Source organism: Elaeis guineensis, chromosome 16 (genome assembly GCF_000442705.2).
Source record: "Elaeis guineensis isolate ETL-2024a chromosome 16, EG11, whole genome shotgun sequence".
Classification (NCBI taxonomy): Eukaryota; Viridiplantae; Streptophyta; class Magnoliopsida; order Arecales; family Arecaceae; genus Elaeis; species Elaeis guineensis.
This window is the reverse complement of record NC_026008.2, coordinates 41,781,193-41,793,530: the sequence shown is the minus strand read 5'-3', so window position 1 is coordinate 41,793,530 and position 12,338 is coordinate 41,781,193. Positions and strand designations below refer to the sequence as shown.

Below are 12,338 nucleotides of genomic sequence, written 5' to 3'. Positions count from 1 at the left end.
AGAGGTCATTATTTGGTTATTCTGGCCGTATATTTTACTATATTGACAATTTAATTACCTCTAAAATTGGATTTACTCAATCTAGTTGGCTCGCAAATCAACAACTAGACCGAGAAAAAGGGCAAAAAAAATTGTACCCATATATTTCGAAATCTAGTATTCTTTTCAAAATTGGGTAAAGCTAGGTTTTCTTGTGAATTTTGTTCTATTACGGTTTAATATTATGTTTTTAAACATTTTTGTTTTGTCACCTAGAATTATAACCTCCACCATCAACCAATGATTCGAATTGAGAAAGGCAATGAATCAAGATGAAATTTCAGAATCAAGACAAGGAAAATTGCTCTTTAATTAAACTAGAAATTAATTCACAGGCCCTCTGGTCAAGCCTGAGGCACATCAAGTGCAAGCCAACAATAAAGATTGATAGGCTATAGTGACATAATTTTGGAAGTATAGGATGCATCGCTATTAACAAAAAGGATAATAGACTACCTTTTAGCTTTGCCTTTTCTTGATCTTCACCTAAAACTTAAGGAGTTAAACTTTCATAATTTAAGGAAGATTGATGTTTTTTTGATAAAAAAGGAGGGACAAACCCACCACAAGGAAAATTGGTAAAAAAAAAAAAAAAGTTATTTGAGATGCGTATTCTAAAGATGTGCATGAAAATAAGCCAAAATAAGCGAGGTTAAAAACTATATTATCCAAAATTTTCAGTAGGGCTAACTAATGACCTAACTGGGATTCTAAAATTTGGTCTGAAAACAACACTACACCCATGTAATGTTGGGTAATTTATATTACAATGATAACACTATTTACATAGCCAAATTATCATTGCTGTAATAAAATCTTAAATAGATCATCATAGTAATTAAAACGTAATTGCATGCCTGAAACCTTAGAAACACACAGCTTTCACAAATAAAGTCATCAAATTAATGATCTTTTTGCAATGGTCCAGAAGAAAAGAATTAAGATAATTAAAGGTTAATCTGAGAGGAGCTTTTATCAAATGAAAGAGAGAGAGTTCTTGCTTTAGGGAAAGGAATGCACGTAAGAGACTTTTGAGCAAAATTCATAAACTAAAACAAAAGGAGCAATGTGGTCTTGTGTGTAGTCGGTTGTCACTTCTGTCCGACACACTGAAGGTCCTCTCTCTCTCTCTCTCTCTGTGTGTGTGTTTGTGCCTCCCCGCCTCCCTCCCTCTCCCCTGGCTAGCTTAGCTTTTTTTCTTTCATGAGCTTGGCGTTGCTCTTCTTGTAGTATTCATAAAGCAATTCTGCTTTAGAGATGGCCCTTTCACCATGGCAGGGTCTTTCCAAAGCATCTTTTACTTTAGAGCCCACACCTCCAAGTGAAAAAGAAGAAAACGATGGTTCGATCAACTTGACACCATAAAAGATATGATGAACTATTCCAAGAATTTTTTTTTTTTTTTTTTTGAGCAAATGCGTTGTTGCTTCTTATTGAAGGTTCGATCAACTTGACTTATGATGCAGGAGATTTTTCCTCGTCTAACTTTCCCACGCCAATGTTCTCTAGCCACTCAATTTTTCTTGGACACAGTGATGTTTGGAGGCAGACATAACTGAAGCTAGAGTCCAAAGAGAGATGTAGAAGAAGGAAAATCTTTGAACTAAGTGTTGTTCAAGCAGTGAAGTGATTTCAGAGATCACACTACTGGATTGCTTGAGACTAGACTGCAGGAGGGAAAGCAAATAGATGAGAGTAAATGGGCGAAAAGATGCATGGAGGAGGATGGACAACGGAGATGCAACAATGGGTCAACTTGCCTGCAAATGTTCCCATGGTCTCCACATACTCAACAACGTTTCTCGAATTCGATGACCCTTTGAGAGCTTGGAGCAATGAGATTTTGTTAGTGTTAATATTCCTACTTATTTTCCTTCCAACATATTTGTATGTTTGGTCTCCTTGTCGAGAAAGAGTCCAAGGTTGAGCTTAGGTTCTCCAACCTTTTCTTTGCCTTTAATCATTTGATTTCTTTGTGTCGTTATTATACTTTTTTCTAAGGAACTATGGATGGAGAACTCTATCTATAGTTACAAATTATTGTACTTAAAGCTAGAAAGGAAGCAAACATTACTTCTCTAACTCGGTTCTCTTTTCCTCCAATATGTAGTGGCCCAAGCAGCTCTCACATTAGCAATTGGCTTGCAGAAGCAGCACCTATCTACCCCATCAAAGAAGAAGGCCATCAGCAGGATTTGGAGCAACCTCTTGAAAGCTTTTCTAAAGTACCATCATCGTTGCTTAAGAACACTGAAGGGGGAAAATGCCCACCTTTTCCAATGCTGAATCAGAGCAGCCATCTATTATCATGCGATAATAGTCGAAGAAGGAAGCCATCTCCTGATAGTTGCAGCATTTCTTTTCAACAAAAGCGGCCGGAAAGACCCATGATCACCTCCCATATGGCACCACTTAAGGTCAGTCCCCAAAAAATCTTGTATGTACAAAGCCAAAGAACTCATAACTGCCCTGCTGTATTGGTCTTCCAGATCCGAAAAGAGAAACTTGGTGACCGAATTGCCACGCTGCAGCAGCTGGTTTCACCATTTGGGAAGGTGCAAATATCTAGAACTCCCTAGTTTGTGTTTCAAAATAAATGATCAGCTGCATGTTACAATAGCTTAAAATCCTAATTCAGGTCCCAGCACTAATACACCAGATCCCATCGGAAGATCCTAATTCATTCTTTGTATGCATCTTTTCAGACCGACACAGCCTCAGTATTATTGGATGCAATTGAATACATCAAGTGTCTTCAGGAGCAGTTGACTGTATGTTCTACTCCAAACTTCTAGAAACCAGTATTTTGTTGTAGATTATCATAAGTTGCTCGTAATTAAATGCTGAACTCTACATTTTCTGATGCTAATTTCAGGTGCTATGCACTCCATATGTGAAAATGGTTCGTATCTTTTATATATTATCCATTAAACAGAGAATTTTGATGTTATTTGTTCTCATGGTGCACTTTGATTTCTAACTAATATCACCTGAATACTACCCGAAATGCTATTAATTTACACCAAAATACATGATAAATACTAAGGTGATGATGATAATTAGTTCGCTGGTGTTGCTGCTGTTAACCAAAGTAGAGCTGGAAACAATCATGAGATGAGCCTAAAACTAACCGAATTGTGATCATTGTTTCGGATTGAAAAGTTTTCGAATGTCCAAAAAAAAAAAAAATCTTGTTGAATTTTTCTCTTCATTCATTGCAAACCTTGATAATAATTTTCAATTCAGACTCATCATGAATATTTTTTCTCATGCTTTCCAGGGTTACGAAATTAAAAAAGAAATGGGAGGTAAAGAGGACTTGAGAAGTAGAGGACTTTGTCTAGCTCCCATCTCCACCATTTGCAATGTAGGGAAGGATACCTCCATCAACTCTTGGGCTCCCAAGTCTGGCACAATCTATCGGTAAGTATTCAAACCTGAATGAAGATGTCTCAAGGGGGCCGAATCTCATGGCTAACCAGTGAAAATGCATAATTAGAATGGAAAGCCTCCTACAGAATGCTTACCAAATGAAACATATCTACTCACAGATGTGTTAATCAAAACAGGCGTTGGACATTCATGAATAATGTAGCTTTTGTCTTTTTTCTTGGATGGTTGCATACTGTATAACTTGTCAACTGCAGAAATGTTGAAACCTGAAACGCTAAATGATTGGCTTTTTGTGAACTTCTGTTACTCTTTTCATGAGACCAGGAAGAAGGCTCATCTCTCATTGGAGGAAAAGGAGAGACAACATAACATCTATAGTGTGAAGGATTACAGCTATCACTTAATTAGCTTATTATAGTACAAAAAAACATGCAAACTGTGTACAAGTTAGCTTGTTGATTGTCCTTTTTTTTTTTTTAGTCACCAAAATTTTTTTTTTATTTTTTATTCTTTTTCCTTGAAGAGAATTCTGTGAGAATTGTTCCACCCTCTTTTCCTTCTAAATGCTAGATAGGTGGTCTAATCTGCGTCCTTTTTAAGCTTGCACACATGCTAAACACGTAGGCAACTATTGGTCTATCCACTTCTTATACATTTTTTTGGTAATTAACATCCAATCCTATCCTATCCCATCCGATCTAATCCTTAGATCTTAATGAATATATTGCCAATAGGTTCAATAAGAACCATTAGACAGTACGGCATCCTCACATTAAAAAAAAATGGAAGCATGTAATTATTCTTAGAATTTTGTTATTTGCAATGCAATTGTATACCTCAAAAGAAAAATATAAGCCAGCACATTGGCAACCTAATAAATCAAAACAATCAAAACAACCTAGAGCTCCTCTCTCATCTATCCAAACACTTAAATTCTCCATGACTTTGTCACCAGCTTGGTCTGACACGTTCTGAATCAAGCTTGTCATGTTCAAATAAGAAAAACCCTCCCTCCCCTATAGTCTTCTTTGCTTTCTTCCCCCAATTCCTTGGCCCTCCTCACCTCTCCTTCCTTCCCTTCATTCATCAACTTCTCCAAAGGCTAAGCCAACTGCTCTCTCCTCATCATCAACTCCACCCTCCTTGCCTTTCCACCACTCTGTTGGCTATTCGACCCCAACTGCCACACCGAACCCCAAAACCTCACCGATCAACTTCTAATCATTAATCAAGAAACTGCTCAGCAGAGAGTAACCATATATTACCATCAACACACCTACACACGCACATCCCTTGAGCAAAAGGGACCTTTGAATCTGCCTCCCCCCCCCCCCCCCCCCCACACCCCCACCCACTCCATTCTTTTAAAGGCGGGCAGATCCAAGTCCATCCCCATGAGTTGTGACAATGGAAAGCTGCCCGAACTGCCGAAGCTAACATAGAACGCCAACTCTAGTTTCTTCAAGCCGAGCCAATTCAAGCACTGTCATGCCCAACCTCCTTTGCTATGGAGGGCAGCCCCAAATCATCAGAGGTATTTACAATCAGCATATCTGACATCCTCTGATGCGGAGTTGCCTCTGTTAGTCCCACTTTGTCATCTTTATACGATGAGGCAATCCTGGCAACACAAAAGTATCCAACGTCGAAGACATGGTCTCATGAATTTTACAGTGATGCAAGCTGTGCATCCTCAAAGAGAGAGATGCAACAGTAGCCATGGAAGATGGAAAACGAGGCAAGGGACTACAAGCTGCCCAGCCAAGATAGGTGATCATGCAGCTCAGGGCGAGCGACATAGTGCATCAGAGGCCCCCGTAGGCCAGATGAAGGGAGATGCAGTCAATTGGTGGACTGGATGTTGAGCAGCTTGGTGATGAAGGAGATGGTCAAATATCCTAGCTGATTCTAAACATGATTAACGAATAGCAGAGAAAAGCGGATCTACAATTTGACACACTTCATGGATTTTGAATAAATTTATACCAAGGCTGTGAGATCACTCCTTTCTTTTTCTCTCTCTCTTTCTTTTTTAATCTACAGATAGATTACTCTATTGGACCAAAAGGTGTGTTATTGATATCACCTGCATTACTTCAGTATACTTCACCTACATTACCACATTAGCAAGGTTAAGTCGAAGATGTTCGATGAGCACTAAATGTGCGGTTAATACAAGGTTGACATATAGTTTGGTCAAAGAAACATCAGATGTTTCATTTAGCAAAACATTAAACTGGTTACATCTAATAAAACACACAAACATGAAAGAAAAAACTGTTAACCTTTCAGCAGCAGACGCAGATTTTGTCATCTGAGCTCCATTTATCTGTCAGAAAGTAAAATTCGTCAAGAAGCCACCGTAGCAGTAATGTTCTTTATACTTGGCACTGCAATTTGCAGCTAACAACAACAAAGATGGAAAAATATTATAATTTTCACATCTGAATTGAAAGGAATTTTAAAGATAATAGTGCCAAATATACTTATCCACTCAATTTCATGCGCAGATACAAGAAAACCATATTATTATGGAGATCTTATTAAAACAACGCATCACACACACGCGCTCACAAAGTTTGGCAAACTTTACAAGGATTATTAAATTTTAGGAGAACAAAGAAAAATATTGTTTTCTGCACACAATATCCGCAACACAGGCTCTGGATATCGGTGTATGACCCGAATGATGTTTATCACCTTAAAAACAATGGCCAGTTCTGATGGTTGCACAAAATTAAATTAACGGATGCGGTATAAAAGGAACTCTTGTAGGCATACTACACATATTTGCAGCTTAGAGATGAAAAGATACTGAATTATTGAAAATGAGGGATCTGGAAACAGCCTCCTTGTCTCCATCAGACTCCAACCACATTTTCATCTTTTTCGTTGCAAACGATCTGCTTACCATTTCATCACTCTGATTATTCTTTTCACCATGAAAGCATCCACAACTTCATATATATGTATCATGTAGTTGCCTCTTAACAAATTAGTTCACAGGTCTATGATAGTTAACCATGGAACAGCCCTACATGTAACCAATGTCGAGGTCTTCTTTGTACAACAAGAATCTAATAAAAGCAGAAAATGGAGTTCTTGCATTTGAAGTATTTAATTTAACAACAGAGGACCTTGCACTGATGAAGCCAGCTACTACAGTAATAATAAAGCCTAGTGGATCACAAAATTAGATATAAACAGAAAAAAGAAAAAAAAAATCCAGCTAGCTGCCAATCCATTAATTTTGTCTATACAAGAATGTCCTCAACTTCAATCGAAGTACCTGCTACCTCATTAGCCTACCGAACAGCATAAGAGGCTGCTCCTAGCGTTTGACATCTTGGTAAGCAGAGTATCTCACAATGCAAATTCTGAAAGTCCATATTATTTGAGGCAAGTATATCTAAGTATCATATCTGCAAATCAGCCACCATAATTTAATAAAAATGCACAATGACCAATTCTTTAAGAGCAATGTTCAGAATTTAAGTGTCTCATCGGAAAAAAGAAAGCTGCCTGGCATTGGTTGTGGATATAATTGATGCATAACATATACATCACCAACCATGGTTGGTGCATCTAACTAATACACTATATGTAATCATAATTCTAGGCCAAATAGATATAAAATATCGTGACCGAAAAACTGTTAGTCAATTTTTCATCCCTTCTCTGATCTACATTGTGATATAATACCAAAGGCGATTCATAACGAATGATAAAAGTGTGTTGCCTAGAATAATAAAATAAAGAACATTTTTAGTTACCTCTACAAGAGCTTGGATCCTGATGTGTCCTGCAACTTTCCAGCATTTGCAAGGCCAGGTAATACCTTGAAAAATAAATACGGGCAACCAAAGAAACGCAAAAGGTTTTGGAACCCCTTTTCTCCATGCCAACCATTCCGTGAATTTATGTGGTTGATGTAGGTGTTACCTTCATAGATATAATACAGCTGCTGACACAATAGCACACTTAAACCAATCTCAACAGTCAGGCATGCAAATGCCAAATAAATATGAACAAGGCCTCTTGCTGATAAGAGCAATGCTGAGCTAGCTAGGGCTGCAACAATCTCCTTTGCCAACCTTGTACCACTCACAATGTGGAAGCCAGTTGAGCCAAGAGTTCTCAACTCCAAAGGAGGCCATGTATGAAATCCAGCATACAACATCATCAGGACGACATAAGTACAACTAATGATTACAGACATAAGGAATGCAATGAAAAACCGGTGGTTTGCTGCTCCAACACAATTGCCTATCTGCAAAAAAGGTAAAACATACAAATGGATCCATATGAACTCCCAACAAATGTTCTTATCATGATTACAAGTTCACACATGTTCATTAGTTCAGTTAGTTTTCACTGCATTCCAACATATATTTTAATTTATAAATGAATATGTAATGTTAAAAACATTTTGTTAAGCAAATTTCAATAATAAATGTTAGCATAAACCATAATCAAAAAGCCTCATCCATTTATTCAGGACACAAAAAATCGTTATAGATCATTCCTCAAAATCAATTCCAACAAAAGGTTATATTCTCTGTCAAGCAATACCTTTTAGAATCTCTTCTTAAAATATTCATCTCGGTTAGCAAATCTATGCTAGAAGTTAGGGGTGAAAATAGATCGGGTAATATCCACCCGCATTTGTTTCCACCTCCAAATCTATCCAATATGATACAAATTTTGGCACTTCCCAATATACATATCTATATTTGTATCCATAAAAGAAAAGTGAATAAGCACAACTACCCAATCCATATCCAAAAATCCTATTTTATTTGCAGTCCTATTTAATCTAATATAGCTCTCATAAACTTCAAAAGAAAATGAGTGACAAAATCGGCATGTCTTTAATTGATCTTCCATTCAGTGATATTTTTTATTTGATGACTCATAACATTTAACTACCCAATTTGTATGTGTGTTTATGCCCATGTTGTCAATATCCAATTTGTATCTGTATCTGTTTAACATAAATATGGCTACAAATTTCAGCATCTGATTAATATCTATATCTATATCATATTCGCCAAATAAAAACAGATACACACACACACACACACACACACACATATATATATGGAAATACTGATAGCCAATCCATTTCAGCCCTACTAGAAATGAAATCTTCCATGTCTATATATATATATATATATATATATATATATGGAAATACTGATAGCCAATCCATTTCAGCCCTAATAGAAATGAAATCTTCCATGTCTCTGTCTCTCTTCGCATGCTATATTGATTAAGTTTTACCACTTGGTACAACTCCAAAATTTGCTTTCCTATACAAATACCAACTCTATCCATCTTAGGTATAACGCACATATAAAACCATTCAGAACAAATAGATGCTCTCCTCATACATGATACCACCTATACTTATGGATCTCATCCATCAAATTTAAAACATTCCCAAACTAGATTTGCATAATGCAACGAACTACGAATTCTTGGGATGACGAATAACACATCTAATTAATAAGTTGTCTTAGAATACCTCAAACCCTTAAAGAAACTAGTTGTAAACAATACAAATGTTACACAGTCTGATATAAGTTGGAGCAGCGTTAGATTTGCAAGTCTGATCTTCAAAGAAAGTTGCCAGAGTTATCCCATTCATGTACCCCATGAAATGACATTGTAATCACACACACACTAGAAAAGTTCCTTTTCATTAATTTTGTTAATTTGCTTCAGGCCCATGTGCTGCATCACATGTCATAATTATTTTTCTTCTGTCTGTCCCACAATGAAGGCATAACCTTTTGCATCCTTTTAAAAGCTCTCTACTTCAAGTACAATATTTTGAGTGCGTCTTGCATGTACTGATTAGCATCAAACCTAATAGCCTCCCAAAAGATCCACAAAATCTATATGTGCAGCCGTCCAAGCACTAAGTTTATAATCATAAGGTGAACAAAATGCAAAAAATGCTTCTTGGTCATTTTTAGGTTGATACATCATCTTCTGTTACAATTCAGAAAAATCCAGTCCAATAAATTTTAATAGTGGAAGAAGGGGGTACTAAGTAATCATTTCACTTACAAATGGGCAATGATGGTCCATGTCCAACACACACGTTCTACAGGAACGGCAGTGATGTGCTCTTGGGGGCTTTGGCTTTGCACAGTACATGCAAAAAGTGTAGTTTTCTAGGTCACCTTTTGCCACAATTGGATAACTACCCCAGAGAATGTTTGTTGGTGCTCCAGCAGATCGAAAGGCTGCCAGGCAGAAGCTAGATATGGTACTGATAGACAAAATTGCAGTTAATGTGGAGTGAAAAATCCCACAGAAATAGCTGACTGAGAAAACAACTGGGTATACCGCCCAAACACCAGCACCTGTCATCGGTAAAATGCAAGATAAAAGATTATGAGATGGTTTAGTCCAAAGACTGAATGCAGCATCATAAAACTTAATACCCCCATACTGATGTTAAAAAATGCAAACAGAATTTACCGATCAAACATGTAAAGTCCAGAAAGGAAAGGCTTTGCAACTTACATATCACAAATAACATGAAGAAGAGAAGAATAGTGACAAAGAACCGGTCTCGGACAAGCCTCCAATGAGAAAAGCATGCACTGTCTGGTTTTCTCAGAGCTTTGTTTCGGTGGGTTATTGCTCCACACCATCCACACTTGAATATAGGTGAATATGTTTCAAGAAGAAGGTGTAACCCGCAGCCCCAACATGTGGTCTCATGATTCTCTAGTATCGATGCAACACATTGCTCTTCCTACATACAATAAAGGTTTGGAAATAAGTGTTGTGGTATGAATGTATTTTTCTCATACATGAAAAAACAAACATCTTGACTCTTGGAAGGTATTTCTTCATTGAAGGATGTTAAAAGAAAAAAATCCAGCTGATGGTCAAGCAAGCATCAGCATCAAGTCTCCAGTCGGCTGATCTTGCCAAGCAATTGATTGTGCAAAGTAATGAGTGAAAACCCCACAGTCAGGTGAAAAGTCAATAGACTGATCGAGAAGACTAGTAAACCATCCTAGACTACAGAACATAATTCTAGAGATTCCTTGAAAAGTAGTACATTCATGCCAAAAAAAGAGTTCCTGAAGCCCATACCAATCTGCAACCCTAGCACCTAATACTAAACAAGACCACACACAAGATAATCCCATTTTTGAAGGTCAAATGCAACATTAGTGGAAATTCAACATGAGATCACCTCACATGAAAGCAGGGTGCCTAACCAATTGAACTATCAGGTGATTGGCAACTTGAAATAATTATCTTGGATAAAACTTGTAAAAATCCTACTGATGGCACAGATGCAACTAAAAATAGGTGACATTAGTATGGCGCTGATCAAGTCTACCAAACTTGGTTAAAGCCTTTGCTAGTCTGATAGGTCGTACCTAGCCATTACAAACCTCTCTTGGTTTTTATTGTGCATGATATCATCTTTTTAACCATCAATCACTCGTAAATATTTCTAGCCAAAACTTTCTTATATGTACAATACAATTATTTGGGCATTATGTTCTATGCAATGATCAACCAATGTGTCCCACTTTTCTTTTGTCCCTAGCATTTCGAAACTCGGTACAACACCAGTGGCCTTACTCTTGTAAACTCTCCAGAAACACAGCTCCACTCCATTCATCATACTCGAATTACATTGAATATCTCCATCAATTTTTCCTTTCCTCCTTACCAAAGATACTGGTTCTTATTAATTACAAACTGCACTGCACATGTTAAAGGCTTTAGGAGAAACTATAACTCGCTCGAGGGGGCGCCAGTTATTATTCTTGTAGGGTATTTATAGAAAAAGAAAGGGGAAAAGAGAGATAGACTCTCTCTCTCTCTCTCTCTCTCACACACGCACACATACACATCTATTGGAGTTCGAGGCATGTCTTCCATAATCATGGAAACAAAACAAAAGAAATAAAATTAGTAGAATAATAATTCAATCGAATTTATAGAGAAATAAAGAAAGGAAAAGATCATATGGGAAGTCCAGGAGAGACTCTTATCGGCTCAAGAATTTTCTTTTTTAAAGCAAAAAAAAAAAGAAAGGAAAAGAATTGCAGGCTGGGCAAAAATAGCACAAAATTTATATCTGCACAGCCGACGTCTTGGGACACCATGAATCACACAATGAATTTATCAAACCAACAAACAAATTCCAATTGTCAGTGGTTTCCCATCACTACCCATTAATATACAGAGGCAAGCAAAGCATCAAGAGAAAAACGTCCCCAATCAAAACCCACGGCTCAGCTAATTAAACTCTCAATTCCAAATCAGCAGAACCCATAAAAACCCTATACAAATACAACCCTGAATGAGCTCAATAAACAGAATTGCAGAGTATTAAAAGGGAAAACAAAGAGATGATACCTTGACGTTTTGCTTATCATCCATCGGTTATTTTGAGGAAGAAATCTTCTCGCCGTGTCTCTGGTAGAAACGGAATTCCTTCTACGCGAACTACAGGAGGAAGGAGAAGGGGAACGGAGAGGACTTTGAAGCTTCCAAGGAGATTTGTCGACGGTCTCAGTCTTCGGAAGAATTAAAGTCAGAATATTTCATTTAAATAAATTTGCACACGCTTCCTGGTTGTGCCTTTCTCTCTCTAGGGTGTGCGTGATTCCAAACGGGCCGGATCTGAGCGCGTGCGGTGTGATCGGATCTGATTGCTTTCTCTTACGAAACACAATTTTAAATCCGTAAGAATTCCTCGTCCTTCTGCGAAATTAATAATAAAATATATATTTTATATAATTTTTAAAAAAATTTAATAAAAAATATTTTTTGAGATAAGAGATGTCATATAAAAATAAAAAATTACAAGATATCAACATTTTTTTAATATTTTAACAAAAAAAAAAAAATTTCTTACA

The 12,338-nt window shown here is 37.1% G+C and overlaps 2 protein-coding genes across 7 annotated transcripts; one reads left to right on the top strand and one right to left on the bottom strand.

The window, feature by feature from the left end:
• The first annotated feature begins 1,490 nt into the window (after positions 1-1,490).
• Positions 1,491-3,729, top strand: LOC105058940 (transcription factor bHLH112-like). Of its 3 annotated transcripts, XM_073250368.1 has the most exons (6): positions 1,502-1,884; positions 2,150-2,456; positions 2,529-2,594; positions 2,745-2,810; positions 2,915-2,941; positions 3,320-3,729. In XM_073250368.1, the coding sequence occupies exons 1-6, from the start codon at positions 1,739-1,741 to the stop codon at positions 3,464-3,466; spliced, it is 759 nt and encodes a 252-aa protein (XP_073106469.1). In that variant the 5' UTR covers positions 1,502-1,738; the 3' UTR covers positions 3,467-3,729. The 3 variants fall into 3 exon arrangements, with proteins under 3 accessions (XP_073106468.1, XP_073106467.1, XP_073106469.1); XM_073250366.1 differs by having other exon boundaries at positions 1,497-1,884; positions 2,150-2,594; XM_073250367.1 differs by lacking the exon at positions 2,915-2,941 and having other exon boundaries at positions 1,491-1,884; positions 2,150-2,594.
• A 1,835-nt stretch (positions 3,730-5,564) lies between these two features.
• On the bottom strand, positions 5,565-12,116 carry LOC105058941 (protein S-acyltransferase 11). 4 transcript variants are annotated; one of them, XM_019855522.3, is made up of 5 exons: positions 11,836-12,116; positions 9,970-10,204; positions 9,508-9,806; positions 7,206-7,702; positions 5,565-5,835 (listed from the first exon to the last, which is right to left on the bottom strand). In XM_019855522.3, the coding sequence occupies exons 1-4, from the start codon at positions 11,857-11,859 to the stop codon at positions 7,208-7,210; spliced, it is 1,053 nt and encodes a 350-aa protein (XP_019711081.1). In that variant the 5' UTR covers positions 11,860-12,116; the 3' UTR covers positions 5,565-5,835; positions 7,206-7,207. The 4 variants fall into 4 exon arrangements, with proteins under 4 accessions (XP_019711081.1, XP_010940330.1, XP_010940329.1 ...); XM_010942028.4 differs by having other exon boundaries at positions 5,565-5,761; XM_010942027.4 differs by having other exon boundaries at positions 5,565-5,822; positions 11,836-12,115.
• Positions 12,117-12,338: the final 222 nt, after the last annotated feature.